General features: G+C 39.1%; 1 protein-coding gene across 1 annotated transcript in view; it reads right to left on the reverse strand.

Annotated features, from left to right (window-relative positions):
• Positions 1 to 20,846, reverse strand: part of GUCY1A2 (guanylate cyclase 1 soluble subunit alpha 2) — a 207,739-nt gene that overhangs the window by 92,677 nt on the left and 94,216 nt on the right. The window contains exon 5 of the mRNA XM_060771014.2: positions 8,068 to 8,553. Within this exon, the coding sequence (XP_060626997.2) occupies positions 8,068 to 8,553 (486 nt within the window). The remainder of the gene's footprint in view (positions 1 to 8,067; positions 8,554 to 20,846) is intronic.

The following is a 20,846-nucleotide window of genomic DNA, read 5'->3' on the forward strand; positions in this document are numbered from 1 at the left end:
CATTAAGTAGTTCTGCCTTTTCCCTGTCCCCTGTCAGCATTGCCCCATCTTCTCCTCGAAGAGGTCCTATCGCCTCCTTGTTTTTCCTTTTTCTACTGACATAAGAATAGAAGCCCTTTTTATTGTTTTTAATGTCCCTGGCAAGTCTGAGCTCGTTTTTTGCTTTAGCTTTGCGGACCTTTTCCCTACAGGTGTTGGCTATTTGTTTGAATTCTTCTTTGGTGATTTCTCCCTTTTTCCACTTCTTGTGCATGTCTCTTTTGTGTCTTAGCACAGTTAGAAAGCCAGCCCGGGTCGGAGTGAGCGTCTGACCAATTGTGTAGCTTGTTGTCAACCTTTGCAACCCGAAAGACAGTTGCATCTGTCGAGTAGGAAATTTAGGTAACACCTATGTGTGGGGAGGATAATTTAACAAAATTTACGAGGCCATAAAAAGACTCCAGCAATGCACTCCAGCAAAAAGCATGCGGGGAATGCGGAAGTACTTCATCAGTGTCGCAGATGGAAGATGAAAGCAACAGCTCCCCTGGCAGCCAGAAAAAGTTAAATAGCCTCTGACTGTCTTGTCTATGTTGTGTGTCTTGGCATTGAATGTCTGCCATATATGTGTACATTGTAATCCACCCTGTGTCCCCTGCGGGATGAGAAGGGCAGAATAGAAATAGTGTAAATAAATAAATAAATAACAATTTTAACCAACATAAACACACCAGTATTTCAATTGGAAGCGTGGGCCTTCTTTTGGCTGATGAGACAGTCGGGTTAATTAGGATTGTTGCCGTTGTGTGCCTTCAAGTCATTTTAGACTTAGGGTAGCCAGAAGTCTAAAGCAGAAGTCCTCAAACTTTTTAAACAGAGGGCCAGGTCACAGTCCTTCAAACTGTTGGAGGGCCGGATTATAATTTGAAAAAAAAAACATGAATGAATTCCTATGCACACTGCATATATCTTATTTGTAGTGCAAAAAAAACACACTTAAAACAATACAATAATAAAAATGAATAACAATTTTAACAAATATAAACTTATTAGTATTTCAATGGGAAGCGTGGGCCTGCTTTTGGCTGATGAGATAGGATTGTCGTTGTTGTTATTGTATGCTTTCAAGTCATTTGAGATTTAGGTTGACCTTGAGCGAGGGCAGGGTAAATTACCTTGGAGGGGCGTATCCAGATCTCAGGCCTTAGTTTGAGGACCCCTCATCTAAAGTTTAGGGCAGAGCCTGGGTAAATGACCTTGGAGGGCTGCGTGCAGCCTGTGGACCTTAGTTTGAAGACCTCTGGTCTAGTGGTTTCAGCATGGGACTATAATTCTGGAAAATCTGTGTTTGAAGCCATGCTCAGCCATGTAAAACCCTGGATGACCTTGGAAAGCACCCGAGGAAGGGAATCAAGGGGAAGGAAAAATGCCATGTTTGGATAGTTACAAATCAGAAAACAACTTGAAGACACACAACAAGAAGAATGAATGAGGCCATTCCAAAACACTGTCATCGGCAACGCTGCTCAAGTCATCAGACACAGAACCCTGGCTTCTTTGACAGAGCCTTTCAATAATATGCTCTTATCTCCTATTGCCTTCTACTTTATGAAGCATTATTATATTTTCTAATGAGTCTTGTAGTCTCATGAAATGCCCATATGTTCAAGAGTCATTTTGGATTCAAGATAGATTGCAAGTCTAATTTGTCTTAAGTCCATTTATTTGTTCTTTGTTGTCACTCTGTAGTGTATGCAGAATAATACACCAGTACAAACATGCATAAGATTAGTGTGAGTGAGCCTCAGTTGTATTACTCATAGAAGATATATACTGTAGATCTGTTTGGGTCCCATATAGAAGAAACACAAGCTATAACATAAAGAAATGTACCACAGACATATAGAAAATCTTCTCAAACATCACAGAAAACAACTTTTGGCCCTTTTCTTCATATGTTTTTGATGTTTATACTCAAGTGAGCTTTGTGAAAATTACATAATGATCTAGAAGTGCTCTATGAAACAAGAATGCCAATTTTAAAGATCATCTGAAAACAGTAATTTCAGCAAATAACACACTGCTGACCTATAGGACACCAATAAGAAAGCAGATTTAGGGGTTTTTTTTTCCATTAAAAATGTTGATTGTGGCTCCAAAATTATCTCCACTCCCCTTTGCTATCACATAAGTGGGCTCCTTTGTGATCATTTAATATCTCTATAGCAACTACAGCAATTACTTGCATAGGAGGATAACATTAGAAAAGTATATTTTTAGACGCCTTTTAATGTGTAATTTAGCAGCAGGAAACAAAGAGAAAGCCACCTCTCATGCCAGCTTGTGCTGTAAGATGGTACAAACTAATATCTGATCATGTCTACTCATTTAACCTTTGTTGCAGACTCACTCGCTCTCCCTTTCATGCACACAAACAAAACCACCTGTCATAATTTCTCCCGCAGCAGTGACTCTTACTTACTTGACACAGTGTAAAAAGTCTTCATTTTGTTCTGAAAAGTTGTTATCTACCTAATCTAATCTTTCTATCTAAGGGTTGCCATGTACTTATTATTGTAAGGGCTTTCCCAGATTTGAAAGACAGGAAACCTTTCCTTTTATTTAGATTGAAATAAACGTCAAAGAGGTCTGTATTTGGAGGTGTGGGCCCTTTAAAAAAGATAAAAGTCTATCATGTAATTTATGAATGTGGACAATTACAGAGTAATATATGGCAATGGGAATTCAAATCAATACTTTCTTTTGGTAGTTATATAGAAAATACTGCTATTAATTGTTGCTTCCTGATATGTCAACCATTCATGTCATGAATTTTGACAGTCTGCTATTGCTTATGCCTAAAAAAGCAAAGCAGATATGTTATTGGGCATTACAATTTTAATAGAAACTTTGTATCAGGATTAGGATGTGGGAAGATATGGAAAAGTCGGCAAAAAAAGAAGTGTATAAATCAAGGGCAGAGTTGGGGGCCAAAATTATGGATTTGATATGACCCATGGATAAGTTGAGGATCATTCCCTAGAGCTAGGAAACTATCAGCACTGCCCCAAGAAGGTCCAAAATTTGTCAGACATGGTTTACTGTTTATGGGAGAACATGGATCAGTTTCTTCAATAGGGACTAGAGTAGTGAAATGCGTGGGAGCACTGGAAATTCAGCTGGGCATGGGGTATCTCCAGTGCACATTTATCAAATTTTTTAGCATACAGCACCCATTATTCCCAGGTAGACTCCCATCCAAATACTAACCACGTTCAACCCTGCGTAGCCTCTGAGATCAGATGAGATCGGGCATGTTCAGGGTGGTATGGCTGTAGGCATTGTTACAATTTGACAGCATTTTAATTGCTATGTCTTCGCCTAACAAAATATTGGGGGGGTTGAAGTTTCATAAGGTACTTCTATTCTGTATATTCCCCTCAATAATAGCACTAGCACCCTGCTGCAAAGAATTCTTATATATCTCATGAAATTCCAAATTTCAGAATTAATTTGCATGGAGATATAGCAATTAAAATAGTATCCAACTGGAACAGTTGTGTAGTGTGGATACACTCCGGGTAGCACATAAGGGAGATGTCACATTCTTTCCCATTTTGCAGCACATTTCAAGCTCACAGGTCTTTCAGACTTGTCACTAGAACAAGAACTCACTAGGGGAGTTCAAGAGATTGATGCTTCCTTGAATCAAAGCCTTGAGTGATCTTAACACCAGGCTGCTAGATTTAAGCATTGCCTTGCTCAGGAGCTTAAAAACAAAGCACGGCACAGAGCAGAAGGCAGAACAATCTGGAAGATGACAGCATAACACTGAATGTGAGGCTGCAAAAAGTGATGGATAACATTAATTTAGTTCTTTCTGATTATTTTTCTCCCGTTTGGTCTCCACTGACAAATGTGTCCATCCACAGTAGAGAAAGAAAGGCTGATGGCTTTCCCTGTTGGCATTCACTAAACTATAAAGCTTGGGTCTTCACTCAAGAAAGTTTCTGCATAAATATGGATTACTGAGGCTCAGCCATGGCTTTGGGAAATCAAAAACACCAGACTCATATAAAAAATAATAAAAAAGAGAAAAAATAATAAAAACACCATACAGCAAAGATGTAGTAGGAGAATGCAATTAAACTTTAGTGCACAGTAAGGATGAACAGGATGAACAAGTTATTTATTTATTTTGATGTAGTGACCAATTTGTGACCCTTTGTGTTCAGAAGAGAACTTGGAAATGTTGCTTGTGGGAACTAAAACTCGACTGGCTAGGGGAATCTTGGATTTATAGTGTGAAATAGTTATTATTTTAATTGGTAACATATTCTAGGTCAGAAATATTTCCTTAAGAACAGATAGCATCTGCCTCTTCACTACCATCTATGGTCACCCATTTACCTTCTGGTTATATGGAGGTGAGCATGGAAAGGCATTGAAGGATATCATATGAGGGAGCTATCAACATGGTCAAGGAGTGGTCCTCCTGATGTTGTTAGACTGCAACCCTGAGCATTTCACAGGGATTACACAACATCCAGGTTGCAACAATTGTCTGTTTCTGGGCATCTTATATAACTATAACACCTGATATGGATCAGGTTCAGGTTATCCAAAGGACTATATTTTCCCATACAAACCTGCCCATGTTTGGAGATCTTGTGGATCCTCGGTGGCTGCTTCCAGATTTTGGAACTCTTTTCCTAGAGAGATTTGACTGGAACCATTGTCTTTCTGCAGACAATGAAGACCTGCCTATTTTGGGGAGGCATTTGAGAACCAGTTGCTCAGATGGGTGAACCTTGTAATGTGCTAGATCGATTTTCCCTTTTGTGTGTTGCAAAGTTTTACCTATGTCAGTTTTAGCTAATGTAAACCAACATAAATCCAAAACTAGGTTATGTGGAGATAATGACAATGATGATCCCCTCTATTAGCTATGGAGATGCAGACTGATGGGAAATGTAATACAACTGCATTTGAAGATCAGCAGTTGCCCACATATTTTTCCCCATATGTAAACCTCACAGTATTTCTATCCTATCATGCATGCTAAGACTTGTTATGTGATGGGGACAATGGAAGCTGATTGACGGACAATCATCTGAAACAAAAAAACAACAACTCTGCACCAAGCTGTCAAGAATAATGCACTTGGAAATGACAATCACTCAAGAAAGTGTGGAGGCTGAAAAACATCTGTCTGATTTGCCTGGCCATTTTTACATATATTCTTTCCCTAATTGGGAAGGTTTAGAGGGGAAAAATGAATTTTGTTTTTGGTATTGAGAGCTGAATGGCTGTTAAGATGGATGAAGCAGCGCAGTTACAGAATTACCAGTGCATAAGCCCCACAAAAACTTTTTCAGCATTTCAAGCAAAATAATGGTCTGCCTGGTTATAGAGCAAATATAGCAGACTATTTTATTATAAAAAGAGGTTTCTAGTTTCCAAAATTCAGTACCAGGAGACATTGTGGGAGGACCACAACATTTGAGACCGCATCAAATGTTCCAAATTCAGGACAATCCAGGGCTATATGCAGCTCAAATTCTGTCATGCTTCTTTAAAGTAAAATGTTGCTCTATGTTCCACAAACTTGTGTGTGTGTGTGCATGCACATGTCAGGAGCAACTTGAGAAACTGCAAGTCACTTCTGGTGTGAGAGAATTGGCCATCTGCAATGACATTGCCCAGGGGATGTCTGGATGTTTTACCATCCTGTGGGAGGCTTCTCTCATGTCCCCACATGGAAAGCTGGAGCTGACAGATGGGAGCTCACCCTGTTTCCTAGATTTGAACCGCCAACCTTTCAGTTAGTAGTTCAGCCAGCACAAGGGTTTAACCCGTTGCACCACCAGGGGCTGTATAAAGAAATATTGAATACATGCAAAATATTCTCTCCTCAAACCAGGGCTGCACTAACACTTAAAAAACTACTATGATTTTTTTCCATTTCTCAAGAGAAAATAAGATAATGTTGATCTTTCAATTGGCTGTCCAAAATACAATGGAGTCAACAGTGTTATGTTTCATGTTCCTGGATTTCTTTCTTGACAAATCACAGCATATAAATACCAATTTACTATCGTTTTCCCATTCAAAGAAAAATTGGGACCTATAGTTTTATAGAGAATTTTTGCTACAGAACCCTGATGCCTCACCAAAATGACAAATTTTGGAATTCCATAAAATGGACAAAGAAAGTGATATCAAAGTGTTACATTTTTCGAGTAGAAAATTGATTCTGGAACCCACAGACTCAGCTTCCTTCATTCTCAGTTCCCACAGGTTCTTTATGACAAATATCCAAGCATTACACCATAGCTTAAATGTTCAAGATATCACCTTCTAGAGCTTAAAACCATCAAATGAATAAATCTCTTTCTGCTCACATCCCACCTTGTGCCACAACTTTAGAAATAGTTCTGAGCAAAATCAACTAGTTCTTGAAAAAACAAAGGATTTTTGCAAATGTCAACTTATAAAAATGTCAACTTTCACATGAACATTTTCACCACATGGGATGGAAAAGATTGCTGCTTCCAATTTGCTCTACTTTTTCTCCATTGTTTGTTGCCGTTTTGTGCAAAAAAGCCTAATTTGTGCAAAGAAAATTATTTTGCACAGTTTTTCAGTTTTAAAACAAATGATTTGATTTAGAACAAATAAATATATGATTGCCCAAAATATGATGCTTTACACAAATTTTCTTGCAATACCCCAGCAGATAGCCATCAAGTTTCTGTTTAAAAATCTCCAAACAAGGAAACTCCGCCACATTCCTAACATAAAAGAACATGAAAGGAAGTTCTCTGACAAATCGTTTCAGTCCTCTACTTACTATGTGTCACACTAAAAATCTAGGCATAGTCTCAAAACTCCTTCAGTATCATGTCACTGCATGACAATAAGAGATCATACCAAGGTCAACCTCATGATAAGCCTCAAAGAACTCTCAACCTCTGTAACTGGCAGCCAATGAGAAAAATACTAGGTCTCAAGCATAATTTACTAATAATAGCTCACTAGGGGCTCTTCTAATATGCAGCTGGTCTATATAAGTAAGCCACCAGAACAGAAGATGTCAGAGTGTTGAACGTATGTATCTGTCAGTAAACTTTTATCTCCCAAGAACAACCAAGAGTGTATCTAAACTGTCAAATTAATGCAGTTGGACTGGACATCATTTTAACTACCATGGATAAATGTTATGGAATCACTGAAGTTAATCATTTTTAAAAGCTTTAATGATCAAATCCTAGGATTCCTTACCCTACCATTGAGTCATGGCAGTTAAAATGATATCAAACTGCATTAATTCTACAGTGCAGTTGCACCTAAGAAAGAAAATACTTTTTTGTGGAGGTTGGGGGTACCTCGGAAGTTGATGGAATTATTATTTTTTAATGTGGCAAAGTCACAAATTAATTTCTGAATTATATGTCTGGTTATGGTGTAGTATGAACTCATCTAGTCAGATTGCAACTCATTTCAGCCCACTTCAGTTTTTATCCAGGACCTTATCTAGGACCCTTCCTTCTTCATACAAGAGGTTGTAAAAACTTAAGGTGGTGAAAACACTGCATAATATAAACCTGGAGGTGAGAGTACCTGATCTCATTTTAAGGCTCAATGTGCAACCCCCCCCCCAAAAAAAAACCCCTAGATAACAGTAGTCTATTAAGGAAAATTGACTTTGAAGTCCCTCTTCATTATTTCTATTAACAGAACCATCCTCCTTGTTGCCTGGCTTTTTGTGTTTTACCTTCAACTCACGAGTCATAGCAAAATCCATAATTTTGGTCCAAAAGCCTCTTCTCCCACATGAAGTTGACTTACAAATGAGTATACACAGTAATATTTCCAGTTTCTAATCCTAAATGGTATGTAGTTCAAAAGCCTATTATACTAGTTTGGAGCATGCCAAAATTTTCTTAAGATTCTCCCTAACAAACAATTTTCTTATATAGGCTGAGTCTAATTGTCAACTTTCATGCAAATAATATTCTCCAAGGTCAATCTTGTACTTTTCTTTCTTATTTTTAAAGGACCATAATGAGTTGATAGATTATTTACCTTATAGATATCCAGGAATCCACACTGATGGTCAAATCGTGTGTAGAGCTCATTGAGCATACTGATCACCTGCATGGGAGTACACTGAGCACAGACAGCAGTGAAGCCAACAATGTCAGAGAAGAGCATGGTAACATCATCAAACTTCCTTGCTGGAACTTGCTTCCCTTGCCACAGCTGCTGGGCCACTTCTTCTGGGAAGATAGAAATCAGGAGATCCACTGTTTTCTTCTTCTCTTCTTCCAGAGCTTGGTGGGTTTTCTCTAGCGTTGCCTTCAGTTTGTCCATCCGCTTCTTTAAGCCATCCTGGGCCTTGGCCTGCTCCCCAACAAGAATGACATCACGGGTAGCATCATGGATCGGTATGTCTGAAAGGTGGAGACCACGACCCATCAGTTCATCCAGTTTGTCCACACATGGCGAACCCAAAAACAAAATGGAGTTTGATTCCGGAACATGAATCATTTGTCCTTTGATTTCCATTACCTGCGAAGAACAGACCGAGAATAATTAATAACCCATCAAAATACGATCTAAGAGTAAAGTGTGAAGCCTGCTGAAAATGTGATGGGCGATTTTAACTAATGCTTTACTTGATCACTCCTTTTCCCCACCTTGAATATGAGTTAACAAATGTGAACATGAGCTTGGTTGTTCAATTGATTACCATCATTTTTACCCTGTCATTTAAAGCTTAGAAATATTGATGTCATAAAATATGAGACACATAATTTTTGATAGAGCGAAACAAACAAAGAAAATATATTTAATATTCCACTGTTCTCCCATTTGGGACTCAAAACAGCTTACATTACACATTTAAAAAGCTGAAGCAATCTGTAATACAAACAAGCATTAAATAACCCACTGAAAAACAATGATTTAGAAAGGTTTAAAACCTATTAAAGCTGTATAGGGCTTTATAGATCATGTACAGCACTTTAAAGTGTGCTTGGAAATATAATGCTTGCCACTAGAATTGTTGCAGTGAAAGAGTTATATGTTCTAGACTTCTGCATTTTGACTAAACCTCAATCCGTTTCTGCTGGCTGGATACCTGTAGACCCCCATATCCATTTTTACCCAACTCCCGAAATCAGGTGGGTATCCAGATAATCGTTTTCAGTCTACAACCCAAAACGGCAGCTAGATCAAGCCCACTGGTGGCAATGGGGAACTTATGAGACTCCCCTTTCCATTTCTGGGACCCTTTCCTTTTTTCTTTTCCTTTCCTTCAATCTCCGGGTTTATTGCTTCCTTAAAGCTGATTCTATTTTCTATTTTAGAGGAGAGGTAATAAGGTGGTAGTAGTTTTCAGAGAATGAAGATTTCTTTTCGTTTGTTGGGATTAATCATCATCACCACCACCATCACCACCACTACCACCATCATCATCATCATCTTTTAGACATATTTGAGAGAGGAAGGGAAGGAGAAAAGGATGGGTGGGTGGGGCTCTCCCAGGCCCCACCCATCCTACACGTCCCCAACTCCAGTCAGTCCCACTAAATAAAAAGAATCAAGAAAATAAATGAATATAAAGGAAAATCAAAAAGATTAGACTGTGATGCCAAATAGGGGAAGAGGAGCTGAGATTGGCTGCAACATGGCTCCATTTTTATAGGAATTCGTGATGTCTGGCCCCTTGCCATTACGGGCACCCAAACATAACAGGGGTGCCAGATTGGCTGAAGGAAATGGCTAAAGACAGATCCAGGCTCAAGTATAAAATGTTCCTTGTAATCAGCCCTGGTTAGTTATCCAGAAGTAGCATTTTGGATCTGCTGAAGTTTCCAGGCACAGTAATCTAAACAGCAAGCAATCAAGATAGGATACACCAAAGAACAGGTGCAGCTGTCACACTAATTGCAAAAACACTCCTGACCATTGTCAGAACCTGGGACTCTAGGTTCAGCGTTGAATCTCAAGTGTATGCACAGGATATGAACCTGATATTTGAGGAGGAACAAAACCCATCAGCACAATAATTTAAAGAGCCAAATACATGCTAAAATAAAGGGGTCTGGTATGTCTGCTATCAGAAATGGAGCACTTAAATTCCCATGGAAGGGAATTCTACAACCAGGGAATAGTAAGTAACCGAGAAAAGTTCCCTATTCTACAGGGAGATAGGGTCCTTCAAATATCTGGACTTCATCTGTGTAAAGATAATGACTAGAACTTTGAATTCTGTCTAGAAATGGGCCGGTAGCCAATGAAGGTGTTCCAACAAGGGATTCACATATTTAGTGTGTGTTGCCAGTGGGTCTCCCCTTTGTCAAATGTCAGTTGCCCAGTGAATAATGGCACAGTGGAGAAATCTTGGAATGTTGCATAGTCAATGGAGGCGGATTCATATAATGATGTCCTAGTCAGGAAACCCCATGTCCTTTAATCTCATGTAGAATGATAACATGAATATTTCATCAGTCATAATTGCATACAGGTAGGCTTGAGATGGTTTGAAGGCCTGGCTTGATTTCCAAGCCAAAAAAGAGATCCATCCATAAAGGTAAGCTCCCACTCGCTTCATCAAGTTATAGCTTTGCTTCCCAACTGGAGATGGAATCTGTTGCTAGATTATGTTGATTTAGGATAATTAAAGCAAAGTTAAACACACCTAGGGGGCTAAAACTAAGGACAAGGGTGATATTCCTCTTCCTTTTCAAGACAAGATAAGAGAAAATGCTGCTAAATTGCTTCCTTCTTCATCTACGGATGGTTAACTCTGTTCTCAATTTTGTTCAAACAGATTTTGTGTGTGTTGGGCAGGATGACTCAGGTACATATGTTTTGACATTAGGAAGATAATGTGCAGACAGCCTGGAGGGAAATAAACATAATCTTAAAATTTCATGTACAAAACCCAATACAGCCAATATAGCCAAATATATTTTATCAAGAGACTTTATAAAAAATTGCTCATGCATATTAAACCCTGCTTTCAATTTAGGTTACTATTCTTTTCAGAAGACCCCTCAGGCGTTTATGAGCATGACACAGCATAATAATGGCCAACTGGTCAGGTTTCTGAGACGAAATATCACAACAGATGTGCACATCTAAATGAAACACAAACACTCGATAAAGGGACACAGAGCACAGATCTGCCCCCAGTGTGGCATATACAAATTGGAAAGTAAATTAGTTTCACATTTTAATATCACACAACACAAATATCAACCACTTCCCAACCCAATATGCCAACCAGAATGTAATTATCCTTCTGACTCTGCATTTCTCCATAGTTTGAGATTTAGTTCATTGTTAATGAAAAAGCCATATAAAATGTTTTCATTTGGAGAAAATGTGCACAAAAACACACCTATTAGGATAAATGTGTTCATTAATGAATACATATTTATTTATTTATTACAGGTTCTTATACCCCGCCCTTCTCACCCCGGGGGGGACTCAGGGCGGCTTACAAAAGCGAGGCACCATTTGATGCCCGCGTCACAAAACAATCAATAAAAAATTATTACAAATTCATAGTTAACAATTCATACATAATATCAATAAAGCACTAAAATCAATAAAAAACCTCATACAAACCCAGTTCATCCCCCCCCATGGTCAGCGTTCACTAACTCATAGATCTCATTCTCAATTCCACTTCTTCCATCCTGCTGGTCGTATTCATCTGATTTAATTGCCAGACTGCCCGAAGGCCTGGTCCCAGAGCCACGTCTTCACCCTCCTCCTGAAGGAGAGGAGGGATGATGATGTCCTGATTTCCCCCGGGAGTGAGTTCCACAGGTGAGGGGCCACCACTGAGAAAGCCCTGCTCCTCGTCCCCACCAGCCTCACTTGTGACAGTGGTGGGGTCGAGAGCAGTGCCTCCCCAGCTGATCTCAAACTCCGGGGTGGGACGTAAAGGGAGATACGTTCGGACAGATACACTGGACCGGAACCGTACAGGGTTTTATAGGTCAAGGGGGAATGCATAGATACATTTTAATTTCTCTCCAACATAGCCTTCTACAATCTCTTTCCAAAACATGTGTGTATGTGAGTAAATTTTGTTTTTGCTACAGTAGTCTAACAGGAATATCTCCTTAGATATTTTTTTTTTAAAAAAAAATGCATAAACTTTACTGGAACAATCCTTTTCCCTACCCTGAATATGAGTTAACAAATGTGAACATGAGCTTGGTTGTTCAATTGGTTATCATAGAATCATAGAATCAAAGAGTTGGAAGAGACCTCATGGGCCATCCAGTCCAACCCCCTGCCAAGAAGCAGGTATATTGCATTCAAATCACCCCTGACAGATGGCCATCCAGCCTCTGTTTAAAAGCTTCCAAAGAAGGAGCCTCCACCACACTCCGGGGCAGAGAGTTCCACTGCTGAACGGCTCTCACAGTCAGGCAGTTCTTCCTCATGTTCAGATGGAATCTCCTCTCTTGTAGTTTGAAGCCATTGTTCCGTGTCCTCATCTCCAAGGAAGCAGAAAACAAGCTTGCTCCCTCCTCCCTGTGGCTTCCTCTCACATATTTATACATCATTTTTATTCTGTCATTTAAAGCTTAGAAATATTGATGTAATAAAATATGAGACACATGATTTTTGATAAAGCGAAACAAACAAAGAAAATATATTTAATATTCCACCTTTCTCCCATTTGGGACTCAAAGCAGCTTACATTACACATTTAAAAAGCTGAAGCAATCTGTAATGCAAGGTATTAGGTGAGGAAATTTCCTCACCTAATTACTGGGTGGGAAATTAGGTGAAAACTATATGGAAGAAAGTGTAGCTTTAATAAATTCTAATTCTACTGAAACTGAGAATGGCAGATATACACATTTGGACATATAATATTGTATTTATAGATTTATAGCATAGACAAATGATAGAGCTCCGTGAACAATTCAGGCCATGGCTAGACCATGTTGTAGGATATTCTTGGCAAGAGAGGGTTTGCCTCTGAGACTAAGGGTGCATCTACACTGTAGAATCAATGAAGTATGACACAACTTTAACTGTCAATGCTATGGAATCATAGGAGTTGGAGTTTTACAAGCCTTCTCAGCTGAAGAGTACTCATGCCTCACCAATCTAGAAATCCCATGATTCCACAACATTAAGCCAAGGCAGTTAAAGTGGTGTCAAACTACATTAATTCATTTTTTTTTAGATGGACCCTATGGGAACAGGGCTTCTCCGCAGTCACTTAATCAGTTTCCATGGCTAAGCAGGAATTTGAACCCTGATCTCTTCGAATCCCAATGCAACAGTACACTATGTCTCTGTTGGTATTTGCAACATAATTCTCATTGAATTATGAAGTACTTTGGCTACATAATGAGAAGACAGGAAAACTTGGAGAAGAGAATGATGCTCGGAAAATTTTTAAGAAAAAAGGAAGAGTGGCCGACCAAGGACAAGATGCTGGTTGAAGTGGCTGGCTTGACCCTGAAGGAGATGGGGGTGGCGACAGCTGACAGGAAGTTCTGGTGTGGACTGGTCCATGAGGTCACAAAGAGTCAGAAGAGACTGAATGAATAAACAACAACAACACTCATTGAATAGCGCAATCCTAAAACAGGCACAACAGGGTGTCTGGAGCGTTGGTTTTCCCCCCATTTGGAATTGAAGTAAATGTCTTGTATCATAGATTGAGAAACTACACATTTGGACCATGCAAATGACCAAAATTATTTGTTGTGGAAGCAAATTAGTTTTATGAATAAGGGTCTTTCCCACATTGATGGAAAGAAAAGTTTCCATGTTTTCTTCAATGTAAATGCTTCTGGGATGGTCATCTCCATTCCTCCATGTCACCAATGCCCATCCATTTCCTCCTTTGCAACATTAGCATCTTGCAGTCACTATGCCTCTGTCTTGGTGAAATGGGGATCCCCATCTATCAGGCTTAACAGGAGAGTTCACCATGTAATTCAGCTCTTCGCTCACATAAGAAAGTAACCATATTACACTGGGCAGCTGTTGGTTCAGCTGAAATTCAAAATTTTACAATACTCTCCTCATTTTTTAAAACATTGCTCCATATTTAATATGTGAATGTAATAGGTGTCTGCTTCCATATGCACTGTAAATAAGTTTAAATGGACACGTTTGGAAAAAGTTTCCGCACTGCAGAGCGGATTGCCCAGTGTACAAGGCTCCTGCTGGCAGTAATCTGAGTTTCAGAGCCTTCCTCTTGCTCTCCCATGTATTTAAGTTTACTGCTTTGTGTGTAAAATCTAATATCATTTCATTGGCTCAAACACTGTAGACATAAAGCACGCTCAGTCAATCCTACATATATAGGCTATAGCAGCAGGACTGGTGAAATCTTCCAGCATCCAAAATCAAATTCGAGGAAAGGATTGGAGGGTGCATTCCAGCATTGCATGGGGTAAGGACATGGGGCAAACCTGAAGCAAAGAGAACAGGTCCAGATGCAAATTTTACTCGCAGCTATCAACAATGAAAACATTCACAGTTTAAAAACCAGAATTCCTGTTTTATGAAAAATCTTCCCAGTGTGGATATCACAGTTCCTGTTTAGCCTGAAGAAGAGAAGACTGAGAGCAGACATGATAGTCATGTATAAATATGTGAGGGGAAGTCATAGGGAGGGGGGGAGCAAGCTTGTTTTCTGCTGCCCTGGAGACTAGAATGTGGAGCAATAGCTTCAAACTACAAGAAAGGAGATTCCATCTGAACATTAGGAAGAACTTTCTGACTGTGAGAGCCGTTCAGCAGTGGAACTCTCCCTCTGCCCTGGAGCCTCCACCACATAAAGTTGGACTTTTCTAAGATTATCTTAACACCAAACTCATCCAGACGTCCAATATACCGTAGACAATGGTTATGAATGGCACATGTACCCAAGAAAATTAGACAGAGAAACACTCCTCTAAATGTAGGTTGCCTAACAATGTTATATTCCCAAATCATGCTACCCAGCTTGGCATCTCTCAGCATCTAGTTTTTAGGTCCTTAGAGTGTGTTCAAGGAGCATTTGAGCTGGTACTGATGGGAGCCATTTCTGTTGTCTTCCAGGTGTTTAACAGACTTGCCTCATAAATATTCTAATTACACCTTCAAAACCCCAGAGCACGTCAAATCACATAGGTCTAAATAACTCACAGCAAATCCTAGGGGACCACTTATGTGCTAAAATACAGAAACATACTTCGGTTTTGTAATGAATACAGAAACTGAACAAAGACGCTTTTCTGATCAAATAATTACAACTTTTTTTGCAGTGAGCTGCCCCCTATGGGTTTGGAGCTCTCTCTCTCCCCCCCCCCATATGCTTTGGCACTCCCCACCCCCCGAACTACCCCACTTGGTTTTCTAGCTGAGTGAACCGTCAAGAGACATTATTCTTCACAGCAGCAGAACTAGTGTTACAAATTTCAAGTTATTTATAGACATCTCCGGGGTGTTATGTAATGTGCAACAGCCTCCAACCCCCAAGACAGCAAATTTAGCCTTTTTTGATTGATCTGTGATGCCTTAAATTAAAGATGCAGGAGTGCAGTCTCAGGAATCCAAGGGACCATATTAAGGGAGGGGAGGAAATACATCAGACTGATGAATGTCAGCCAATTTGCTGTTAAACAAAAAGATGTCACAGAAGAAGGAAAGGAAAGGCAGAAAATAAAAGAACAAGGACGTCAAAAGGCGGTGGGGCTAATTAGTTCAGGAAGATTCCCTTCTAAGGGATGTGATACCCTCAAAACAGAAAGCTATGGTGCTTTCTGAAAACAGGCATTTGCACATAGGGATTCTGAGAATCTATACAGCCCTAATAAAGTTTTAGATCAGGAAATACAGTATAGTATAGAATGCAAAAGCACAAATGTATCTCTTGGAAATTCAGGGCAGCATAAGGCTTTAATTTTTTTGGAAATGCAGAAATTATACTAAACTCCCATATCTAAAGGGGAATACATTCCCAGGATTTCCATGGTTAGTGAAAATTGTGGAGAGTAGCACACCTTAGTGAGCAAAGACTTCCAGCTGAACACTACTATAGAGGCATACTGGAGATCCCATGGAATGCCTAGAGAGGTCACCTGGAGTTCTACTGGAGGACCTAAGAAATAACTAGAGTTGACATATTTTTCAGATCTGGGTAAATGAAACACGGTTACTAGCCCTATTGATGCAGGGGTCATACTACACTCCTAAGTCTTCACATAAAGGATGAAAGCACCGAACACTCTGTCCTCAGTCTGAAGATGGATTTTCACATAATTCAAGATTGGATAGAGCTATCTCCAGGTGTGGATAGATAGTATTTTTAAACACATTATAAAAAGCACACATCTAGCAGTAGAAAAATAGTACCTTCTCACCCTTCCTTCTCCTTACTGCTCTAGTTTTCTAATTCTCTTTCAAGTGTTTGAATGTATGATCTGCATTCAAAGATTTTCTCTTAGTCTCACCACTATTCCAGACACATTTGATGAGGGCATAAGAAAGTGCTTCCAAGTTGTGGTACTCCATTCCCTTGAAGATCTATTTGTTTCAGCTCCCTGCTGTCTTTCCTCCAACAGGTAGAATTTTTGTATAAAAAATTCTACCTGTTGTATAAAAAAATCTACCTATTTTATGACACTCCAGCAAATGGAGCTTTTTGACAAATGTTTGTGTAGTGTTTTTATTTTATTATGTTTCAAAAATCTTTTAGTGCTGTTTTTAAGTTTGTTTGTTTTTCAAAAAACCTAAGTTCAGTTTAAGATCTCTGTATCTACAGCGGAGATCTCTGTATCTACAAACTTCGGGCTCTAGGTGTTTAGAACTATAACTCCCACAATTCCTAACAGCCTACCGGCAAAGTTTCATATGGTCCTAACTTAAAATGGTCTCTACCCTTTCAATAAAGTGGTATTGACCCTCCTACTACCACATGAACTTATAAATAATAATAATAATAATAATAATAATAATAATAATAATAAATAAGCTTTATTTATCCCCCACCACCATCTCCCCAATGGGGACTCAGGGCGGCTTACATGAGGCCAAGTCCTACAACACAATACAATAAAAGAAGTCAAAACACAAACAATAGCATGATAAATTACATAAAACATAAAAATAAAGCAAACAATATAAAATTAAAATAAAATCATTCATAACACAGCAACAGTGAGCAGGCCATATGTACAGAATAAAATACTAAAGCCAAGAGCTAAGAACACGGGGTGAGATAGGGATGGAGCAGATTATTTGTGAGGGAGAAACTCTTTAGGAGTGGGGTCGAGAAAGGTCTTCGTACAGGGGAGGAGGAGGAGAACTCTAGGGATTTATCTCCTGAGGTAAGAAGTTCAATGATGGATTTCATTCTATGCACATTTTTTTTCTCTGGAATTAGCACCAACCAGGCACTCACTCATTCACTCCTGGCAAACCTGGAGTTATTTCTCTTGACCTGTTGAATTCTTCATGCTTAAGCTTTGAAACTATTCATGTATACTAATAAATTTATTTCAAGAACTAATGTACTTGGGAGGAGGGAAGTGTTATGGAGGAAGATTTTTGTTTTGTGATTTCCACCATGTGGAATGGTTTCTTCACTGAAATTTCCAAAATAGGGAATTTCTGCCATCAATTAAAGATCTAGTGTTTAACTAGGTTTTTTCCTGATTGTTAACTTTATCAGTTACCCTTGGTTTTTAATGGTTTTGTCTGTTTTTTTCTCCTTCTACATCCCAGTATTTTGTTGCTTTCTCATTTTACTCTTTTAAACAATGCATTATTGTACCTGTTTTTATTGTGAGCAGCTTTGGGATGGCTAAAATTTTAAAAAGGAGTTTATAAAAACTGGAAATGAGAGCCGGCATGGTACTGGTTTCAGTGCTGGACTACAATTCTGAAGACCAGGGTTTGAATCACTGCTTAGCCATGAAATCCATTGGGTGACTTTTAGCAAGTCACACTTCCTTAACCTCAGAGAAAGGCAATGACAAACCCCTTCAGACCAAATCTTGTGAAAAACACTAGGTTCATTTTATTACTTCATCACACACAGTAAAATTAAAGTTTCTATAAATTTAAGAAATGGCAACCTGCACTACCCTTCACACAATGCAACTGTGGAGGTTAGGGTTGTTGCTATTTCTAAAGTGTTGGTATTTCCAACAATTCCCAAGCTGGTTGGTAATTGACTTATTTTTAAATTTCCCACATAGACACGGGCAAGATGGCCAATTTCCCCGTGTGATGTTAGTCCCTGTTACCCACTTGTAAATAAAATGATGACACTGTGTGTGTGAGAAGCCAAAAAGTCCATTTCCCGGATCACCAATACAAATGCTTGTGGGAAAAGGTCAGGGTTAATTTAAAACCACTTCCTACAATTGCCAATGAAAAGGCCCTGGGAAAGTTGAGAGTTACTTTAAAACCACTTTCTATGATCCGGGGTGATTTTTTTTTTAAAGATAAATAATCAAAATCTTGGAGAGACAATGGGAGGAAATCTCAGTGCACATGAACCCAAGGAAAGTACTTAAAACTCTGTTTCAGTGGAAGGGTCTTGAGTGCAAGCTACCCCATGGAAAGTGCCACCTTAAGAAAAATAAAATCTGCTTCAGTGGAAGGATCTTGAAGGGAGGGCTGCCTTAAAGGATGCCTGTTTTTAAAAGTGTGCTGATATCCTTGAAATGGAAGGAATCGTTGCCTGCCCATGTGATGGGAATTAAGCGGATGGTTGAGTTAGAATCTGAAGGAAGTGATCTTAGTGTGATTGAAGTGAATAAATTCTTCATCTTCTTTAGGACAGAACACCATGAAACTCTCCTCTTTCCCCTGCTTTCCCTGATTTTCCCTCTTTTTCTCCAGCTCCTTGTGATGAAGTCACTGGAGTAACTTATGACATCAATATTATAATCATTTACACTCCACTTTTCTTGCAATCATCAATGTGTTCAGAGAAATTTTGCTTCTTGAATTTTTGTAGGGTTTTTAAAGAATGGTAGGCATTTGATTTAACCCACATACCATCTGTGTTCCTAGAAGCTCCTGCTGCCCTACTCTATTGGGCCAACATCAGGTCCATCAGGTCTCATGCCAAGATTTGTCTCTAATAGTTTATAATTCCAACTACTGTATTTTCTTGAGCTGTGTCCTGTGCAATAGTATTATTACTTTTGCTCATGGAAAAAGGCAACAGCCTAGTAGGAGAACACATAGTGCACAGGCTTGCATGCAGAAGATCCAGAATTCATTTCTGAAACTCTAGAGAGCTACTGTTGGTCAAGTTAAATATATGGAGTTTGATGGAATAACAGTATAGCTCTGAATGAAATTTATGTCATGACAACCCTTTAGGGCTATCAGCTCCTCCATACTTCACAAACTGCTTCTTTTTCTGTTTGGAAGAATGGTGAGCTTCTTTTGGAAGCCTCCAGGAATAGCATTATTGTCATAACAGGCAATCCTTTACATTTGCTGGAGTTAGGGGCACAGAGCCCTGTAAAAAATGAAAACCTGCAGTAAAGAAATTGCTAATATCTCTCTAGTTTAGGAAATTTGAGATCTGCCAGAATGAATCCATGGCCAACTTCCAATGCAAGCTCTAGAGAACACCTCTGTAGATCCACAAGTTTCCTGTGTTGTGTGCCTTAACACCTTCTGCTTCTATTTTTTTCACATTCAGGGCACCTGCTTTGCCAAAAGCTACCAACCTATTTCGACTTTGATGGTTTCTTTTAGAAAAATGATAACAATAGCTAGATTCCTCTCTCACAAATTTCAGCCTTCTACAGTTTTCTAAAAGCCAAAGTTTAACAGGATGAAGAAAACATCTTAACACTAACTATGTAAATCAGAAGTGTGTGACAAGATTAGTGACAGTAGTCGATTTTTGGCCCTTCAGTGGAACCACCCTTGCTTCTTCCAGTCCAAAACTGGCTGTCACAAATTGGTTGCAATGAATGGGTTTTCAGCAGTAGCTTTCACACCAGAGGCACGAAATGGGTAGGTTTCAGTAAATCTGTTATTCCTGTAGTTTTCAATATGGGTGCTGGTCATTTTGTCCCCAAATTTGGGGGAGAGGTAGCCTCAAAAACAGATTTCTGGTCAAGGGTCTAGCTATAGGGGTGAAAAATGAGCTCCTTGTTCTACAAATAAAAATTCAGCCACTACAAGGCACTTTCCCTTCAGTTCCCAAATGTCTAGCTTTCCACTGACTTAAACTTTCAGTTGAGCATTTGGAAACATGTAGACATAAAATAAATGAAGAGGCAAATACAGCAAATGTCCAGTTCTTTGTGTCTCATATATTGCCATGCTAGATATTTAGTGAAGGAAAAGGGGTGAATTCTTATAGTGGGACCAATGCCTTCATTTTGGCCCTCTAGAATTATACCTATGCTTTGAAAAACACGAAGCTTGCAGTATACAATTTCACCATCTCAATGTAAAAGTAGACAGTTGAATTTACATGTACACATGCTCTCTCTCACACATGTACTCACTCACACAAAACCACACTCACTCATCCAAACAGCAAGTGTTATGGCAAGCATTCAGTAGTACGCTCCCCTGCAGTATGTTATGGAATTAAACATTTAAAACCTTTTTTTCCCAAAATTACCCAAAGTTTACAATCAGTTTACAATCACACCTAAATAAAAAACCAGGTCAGTTGTCAAGTTTGAATAAATGTGGTTTGCAGTGCACAGAGAGAAACCATTAGCAACAGACACAGTGATGAATTAGGACTCGTGCAGTGATACTTCACAAGAAAATAGGGTTAAGGTACAAAGTTTTGTTCCAATGCAAAATCCTGAAGGATAGACTCAGTTCAGATG

The sequence above is a fragment of the Anolis sagrei genome, chromosome 3 (assembly GCF_037176765.1).
Source record: "Anolis sagrei isolate rAnoSag1 chromosome 3, rAnoSag1.mat, whole genome shotgun sequence".
Lineage (NCBI taxonomy): Eukaryota > Metazoa > Chordata > Lepidosauria > Squamata > Dactyloidae > Anolis > Anolis sagrei.